This window comes from Gopherus flavomarginatus, chromosome 19 (genome assembly GCF_025201925.1).
Source record: "Gopherus flavomarginatus isolate rGopFla2 chromosome 19, rGopFla2.mat.asm, whole genome shotgun sequence".
In the NCBI taxonomy this organism is placed as follows: Eukaryota; Metazoa; Chordata; order Testudines; family Testudinidae; genus Gopherus; species Gopherus flavomarginatus.
This window is the reverse complement of record NC_066635.1, coordinates 2,403,748-2,410,772: the sequence shown is the minus strand read 5'-3', so window position 1 is coordinate 2,410,772 and position 7,025 is coordinate 2,403,748. Positions and strand designations below refer to the sequence as shown.

The following is a 7,025-nucleotide window of genomic DNA, read 5'->3' as shown; positions in this document are numbered from 1 at the left end:
CCAGACTTCAGATCATTCCTATGGCTCTTCTATGACCCATCCTAATTCGTCAGCACCTCTTCTGAAGTGTGGACACCACAGCTGGTCTCACCAATGCCTCACACTTCGCAGCTCCAACTCGGGATGCCCCTTGTACCTCCAAGGATTGCATTAGCCCTCTTAGCCACAGTATCACTCTGGGAGCACAGGTTCCTTAAGGGACACTTCTCCTTTCCTGCTGCTCAGAGACCCCTTGTGACCCCCTTTCTACTTAGCTCAGGGGGCTGCATGAAGCCCCTGTGACTGGACAGCCTGACACTGCTGCTCCCTGGAAATTGAAGCTCTTTCACTCCATGATAAACATGGGGCAATAACTAGCAGCAGAGAAGGAAAAGGCAACTGCACCTCCAGGAGACCAGCAAGCACTGCTGCACTGGCCCTCGGCACTCACTGACACCAAGGGCTGTTTCTATCTTCCACTGCTCAGGGAGAAACTTGCCCTCCTACTGTGCCTGCCTACAGCCTGGGGGGCTGAGATCTGAGTCTGGAGCAGTTTGGATTGGGACAGGGACCCCCGGGGAGCTGGGCACTCCCTAGGGGACTCTCCAAGCTAGGCAGGAAAGGAACAGTCAGACTGTGCTTCTGCCCTGGAGGATGCACACTGGACTGTTAACATTGATCTTCAATAACCCCCGGAGAAGTTCCAGGAGATGGGAAGAAAGCTAATGTTGGGCTAATATTCAAAAAGGGTGAACAGAATGACCCGGGTAATTATAGACCCATCAGCCCGACATCAATCCCAGGCAAGAAAATGGAATGGCTGCTGTGGGACTCGACTAATGAAGAATTAAAGGAGGGTAATGTAATCAATGCTAATCAACAGGGGCTTATGGAAAACAGATCCTGCCAGGTTAACTGGGTATCTATTTTGGTGAGATTACAAATTTAGTTGATCAAGGTGACAAGTGTTGCTGCAATAGACTTCTATATGGTGTTTGACGTGGTACCACCTAACATTTTGATTAATAAACTAGAACAATATAAAATTAATATGACACACATTAAATGGATTAAAAGCTGGCTACCTGATGGGTTTAAAATGTACACGAAGAATCATCATTAAGCAAGTGTTTCTAGTGGGGTCCTGTAGGAATCAGTTCTTGGCCCTATGCAATTTAAAATTTTTGTCGGTGATCTGGATGAAAACATAAAAACCTCATGATAAACTTTACAGATGACACAAAGACTGGGGAGTGGTAAATAACTAGAGCCCTGCGCGGATACAAAATTTGTATCCACATCTGATATTCAATCTGCAAAGATGATTCGCAGATGCAGATATCTGGACATAGAGCAAATATCTGCAGATTTAGAGAGTTCTATAAATAATGAAGAGGACAAGTCACGGACACAGCGCGATCTGGATTGCTTAGTAAATCATGCAATGCAGAACAAAGAATTCAACAGAACTTGGGATCCTTTGCGGATCTGGGCCGAACAACCTAGCAGACAAAGGTATAATAAGATTCAATGGCTGGAGGCTGAAGGTAGAGAAATTCAGATTGGAGATGAGCTGCACATTTCTAACAGTGAGGATAATTAACCATTGGAACAATTTACCAAAGGAATTTAAAAATCAATATTGGCTGTTTTTTTCTAAAAGATCTGCAGTATTCAATCAGGAATTATTCCAGGGAAGCTTTCTGGCCAGTGATATGCAGGTCAGACTAAATGTTAAAAATAGTCCCTTCTGGTTTAGAATCTATAATCTATCCTAAGGAGGCATTTGCCGCTCCTGCCGTGAGCAAGCTCTACTCCAGCAACTTGGAACCAAAGAATCAATAGTTCTGGAACCTGGGAAACAGCAAGCTCAGTGCACCCCTCGTTCCAGGCTGCGCTCACCCCAGTCCAACCCAGGAGATTGCGTCCAGGAGCACAAGGAATAGGAACACAGGCATTGCCAGACTGGTCCACTTAGCCCGTAACCTCTGTTGGACAGTGGCCATCATCAGATGCTTCAAGGGCAGGTGCAGGAACCCCACAGAATCTCTCTGGGATAATCTGTCCATGTAAAGATCTTATCCTAATCCCTAATGATCAGAGACCAGTCAAACCTTGAAGCAGGAAGGTTTAATCTCCATTCCAAAACTCTTCTTTTAACATTAATTGTTGAGTCTGGAAGTTCTTGTTATCCAGATAAATGCCCGGTCTCTATTTGAGTCTTGATAAAGTCAGGGCCTTAATGATGTCCAGTGGCAGTGAGTTCCACAGTTGTATGTGTTGGATGAAATGGTATTTGCTTTGATTTGAGTGGAGTTTCCTGACTTTTAATGTCATTGATGTCCCCTGGTTCTTGTGTTATGAGACTAGGAGATTCTCTGGACTCTCATTCTGCTAAGGCTCAGAGAAGAACCTGCTGCTGCCCCACTCCCCTTGTCTTGCCTCTGAGAGAAGGCCTGTAGGTTTCGATGCCTCCCTGCTGATTTGGCTTTATTTTAATACTGTACAGAGTCCCAGGAAGTTATACAGAAAGGCAGTGCAGGAGTAGGCAGCGCTCTGGTTCCAGCCACTGATGGAGGATGGGAACCTCCAGCAAGGGTGGGGTTGCACGCTGGAATCTGGACAGATTGGACTCTGATCCCCCACCCTAGAGCTCAGAGTCTCTGAGAAATGGCCCAGTCAAGGGTCTGTGTGCACTGGGGAAGGGGGCTGGGAATGGGAACAACCTTAAGACCCCAAAGAAAGGAATCAAATAAGAGGGAAGAACAGGGCCAGGAAGCACATGGGCCACTGCCCCAACATGCTGGGGATACACATGGAAGGGCATGATGGCCTGAGGGGAGCCTCAACTCCAGATCTGCCCTGGCCCGCTAGAATGAGCACTGAGGCCAAATCATCTCCAGCTGTCTGGGGTGGAGAGAGATCCTGGCCCTGGCAGTGCAGCCCCACCTCCCTCTCTGCTCCAGCCTGTCACACAGACACATGGATCAGGTGCTGAGCCTTCCATCCCAGAGGCCCTGCTTGTGGACAGGGGCCACACCTCAGCAGTGATCTGTCCCCAAGAGGATCCCCATGTCCTTCATGTGGTGATCCCGGAGTAGGCATCCCTGGGAATCATGCTCTCTCGGCCTGCACAGGAAGGAGCTCTATGGCAGCAGCAGGAAGTTGCAGATGGCCGTGATGAACTCTTGGGACTTATCTGCATGGACCCAGTGGCCAGCACCGGGGATATACTGGATCTCTGCCTCGGGAAAGAGCCGCTCGATCTCTGGGTAGTCCTCAGAGCTGCAGGGGGAAAGAACGTACCGGAGAGCTGGCGCATGCGGCTTATGCTGGGATCCCCAACATGGTTGGCGCGGTGCTCATGCTGGGATCCATCCCCAAACACGATCAGCCCGTGGCTCATGCTGGGATCCCACCCCCTCAGCACAGTCAGCCTATGGCTCATGCTGGGATCCCACCCCCACCCAGCAAAGTCAGCCCAGGGCTCACGCTGGGATCCATCCCCAAACAGGATCAGCCCGTGGCTCACGCTGGGATCCCACCCCCTCAGCACAGTCAGCCCAGAGCTCACACTGGGATCCCCCCCACCCCCCAACACGATCAGCCCAGGGCTCATGCTGGGATCCATCCCCAAACACGATCAGCCCATGGCTCATGCTGGGATCCATCCCCAAACACGATCATCCCATGGCTCATGCTGAGATCCCCCCCCCACACACACATACAAGACAATCAGCCCGGGGCTCACGCTGGGACCTCCCACCCTCCAACACAGTCAGCCCAGGGCTCACGCTGGGACCACCCCCAACACAATCAGCCCAAGGGTCATGCTGGCACCCCCTCCCCCAACACGATCAGCCCAGGGCTCACGCTGGGATCCATCCCCAAACACGATCAGCCAGTGGCTCATGCTGGATCCCACCCTCTCAGCACAGTCAGCCCAGGGCTCAGGCTGGGATCCCCTCACACACACACCCCTCCAGCTCAGGGAGCCCAGGGCTCACTCCACCCCTCAGTACCTGTGGCAGCAGAGTGAGAGAGAAGAAGCTGTGGGTCTCAGAGCCACAAGAATCCCAGAACTCACCTGACATAGGGGGAGTCAGATCCTGCTAGGAAGAGCGTGGGTCCTGGGTAAGGGGTGTGGAACACAGGGAAGCCCATGATATTGGCAATATGGTGGGAAATGGCCTCCAGGTTCACCCGCCACATGTAACGGCCCTCGGCCTCCACAAGGTTGGTGAGCAGGAACTGCCTTACTGCTGACACCTGCGGCGAAGGTAAAGGATGTCCATCTGTCACAGCGCGCACACACATGCCAGCCAGGGACGCCCCAGGACACTCCATCACACACCCACAGCAGCAGACCTGGCACGCCACGTGTCATGTGTCCGCTCCAGCACCCCCACCACCACGACAGATGCGCTGGCCGCAGTGCCAAGCCCCAGTGCTGGTCCTGCTGAGGATCAGACGGGCATCAGGGCCAGGACTAAGGGCATGGGGATGGAAGAGCACCGGCTGGGGCTGGTGGCTCTGGGGCAGTGTGCTCCCACTCTGGGAGAGGGGAGGGCTCCCCGTGGGCTACCTTACCTGGATGGCTGGACGCAGCTGATCCTCTGCCAGCCGGCGTGCTGTGGAGCGGGGGATTCCATTTGGGATGCTGACTCTCCTCATGGCAGAGATGTAGGCCAGGAAATCTGTCACAGCCACGCTCTCTGTGGGACTAATGTCTACAGACACCAGGCGCTCCACGAGATCTGGCTGGGGACACAAGCGAGTGTAGGGATCTCACCCTGCTCAGGGCCACAAGGATCTCTAGGAATGATCAGTGGGCCCCACAAACAGATGCATCCCCAAGAAAGGCTAGCTCTGAGGAGGAGCTTCTACCCAAAGGCCTTCCAGCCCCGACCTGCCTGCTACTCCCCAGCGAAGATCCCAGAGCACACAATAGACAGGGCATTCGTATCCAGTTTTTGTTTCCGTGGCAGGGAGCTGTCAGCTAGCTCTGAAATGCAGCCACCTCTAGGTGCAACATGACAGAACAACTCTGACTGTGAGAATGCAAATTAATTCCCCAGATGAAACGGCAGGGAGTCACAGGAGACAGAACCTGGCAACCTGACTTATGACTGTGGGTGTTGGAAAATGTGAGGGAATCTTTTAAGCCCACAGGCAATGAAGTCCTCATTGGAGAGAGAGCAGCTGTAGGTGCACTGCAGACCTAGCACTATGCTGGGAGGTTGCTTCTATGAAGATGCAGAGAGAAGAGCTCCTGGTACCGAACTGCCATTCCATTTCCTGCAGCACCGTGTGCTACCTGGGGTCTGCCATGAGAAGTAGTCAAATGGCTCCCACTCAAGTTTAGGTGTGAGAAGATCCCAGCTCCCCCTGAATGGATCCCTCCTTAAGGCAAGATCCATTAGCTCCATGCAAGCAGCACTCTGGGGCAGTCATACAGAGGGAGCCTGCCCCATTGCGCTGTGCTGACTGTGAGCTGAGTGTACAGGCCAGAAAGTGCCAGAGGCCCAGCGAAAGGAACAAACTCCACTTGCCTTCGCTCAGCCCTGCCGGGACAGCACAGGCTGGGCTCTTATTCTTCACAGAACAGCACCTATGACACCCCCGGGGTGCCCTCCTGCACCCCAGGGAAGGGTGTTTGTGCTCCTTGCCATGCCCTATGGCAGAGGAATCCATGTGGTGCGGGATGGGCAAACAGCAGCAATTGCCCCAAACTCTGCATCCTGCTGGCTGTTTCCTGGCAGCCGCACATGCACGTACCCGCTGGAGCGCCAGTGTCATGGCGGTTTTGCCGCCCATGCTGTGGCCAACCAAGACACACTTGGGGATGTGCAGCTGGCGTAGGAGGCGCTGCACGTCCAGGCTCATGGCCTCGTAGCTCATGGTGGGGCTGTGCGGGCTCTCGCCATGGTTCCGCGCATCCATTGTCAGCACCTGGCGAGGAAGAGAAGCTGCTGCAAGCTGGGCAGGGCGGGCCCAGCACTCAGGCCCTTGGCTGCTCCCCAGCCCTGCCCCTGGCGCTCACCTTGCGGCCGCTCCGCTGCACCAGGGCCCGGGCGATGGCGCGGAAGTTGCCCTTGCTGCCCAGCAGGCCGTGCAGGAAGACGAGTGGGGGCTGCGGCGCAGGCCCGTCGAACACTATGTAGGAGAGGGGCAGTGACCTGCAAAACATGGGCACTGAACTGGGCTGGGGGTAGGACACTTCTGGGCTGGGGGCAGAACAGAGGCCGGGAGCAGGACCCGGGCTGGGGGCAGAAAGCGAGCTAGGCAGGTTGCACCAGGGACACAGGATTGCCATACATCCGGGTTTCCCCAGACATGACCTCTCTTTTTTGGTAGTCTGCCCGGAGCCTGGGCAGATTTCTCAGAGAAGAAGAAGTATCTGGGACTTATCCTCGCGGACCCGTTGTTGCAGCTCAGAAAGAATCGTCTCCATGCCCCGAGCGGTCCCTCTCCTGCACCGCAGCTGCCGGATCCTGCCTGTCCCGGCCCGCCAGGTAACCGGAGCCACCACGTGCCCCTCCGCTGGGCTGCCCGGCCGGAGGGGACAGAGCCTGGCCCCGGCCGCCCCCCAGCAGAGGGAGGTGCTGGTGTCGCATCCCCGGCCTGCGCAGCAGCCCCGCCCCCGTGACAGGGCCCCACGCTGCCCGCACCTGGGGAGTGAGGCCCCGGGTCCCCCCCGCCTGGGGACTCGACACGTGGGACGCTGCGGGGCGGGCACGTGGCGGGCGGCGCGGACCACTTACGTCACCGGAGTGCGCCCGGCCGCGGCGCGGTTCGGCACCCGGGGCCCTGCCGGCGGCTGCGGGGCCCGGAGGAGGCAGAGCCGGGGGCAGCCGAACCAGCGGAGCATCCTGGGGGGAGGCGGCGCGCGGCGGTCACCAAGGTGACCGGCCGCGCGACGCCGCCTCACGTAAGGGTGGAGCCAGCGGGACTCCCAGGGGGCGGGGCTACCCCAGGCACCGCCCCCCACGCTGGGAGCCGGAGCGTCCCCCTGCCTGGCCCCGCCCACTTCTCCCTGCGGGAGG

General features: G+C 56.2%; 1 protein-coding gene across 2 annotated transcripts; it reads right to left on the bottom strand.

Annotated features, from left to right (window-relative positions):
* Positions 1 to 2,090: 2,090 nt before the first annotated feature.
* Positions 2,091 to 6,878, bottom strand: ABHD11 (abhydrolase domain containing 11). 2 transcript variants are annotated; one of them, XM_050928958.1, is made up of 6 exons: positions 6,744 to 6,878; positions 6,023 to 6,158; positions 5,758 to 5,931; positions 4,570 to 4,740; positions 4,067 to 4,248; positions 2,091 to 3,264 (listed from the first exon to the last, which is right to left on the bottom strand). In XM_050928958.1, exons 1-6 carry the CDS (start codon positions 6,848 to 6,850, stop codon positions 3,126 to 3,128), a joined length of 909 nt encoding a protein of 302 aa, XP_050784915.1. In that variant the 5' UTR covers positions 6,851 to 6,878; the 3' UTR covers positions 2,091 to 3,125. The 2 variants fall into 2 exon arrangements, with proteins under 2 accessions (XP_050784915.1, XP_050784916.1); XM_050928959.1 differs by lacking the exon at positions 5,758 to 5,931.
* Between the last annotated feature and the right edge of the window lie 147 nt (positions 6,879 to 7,025).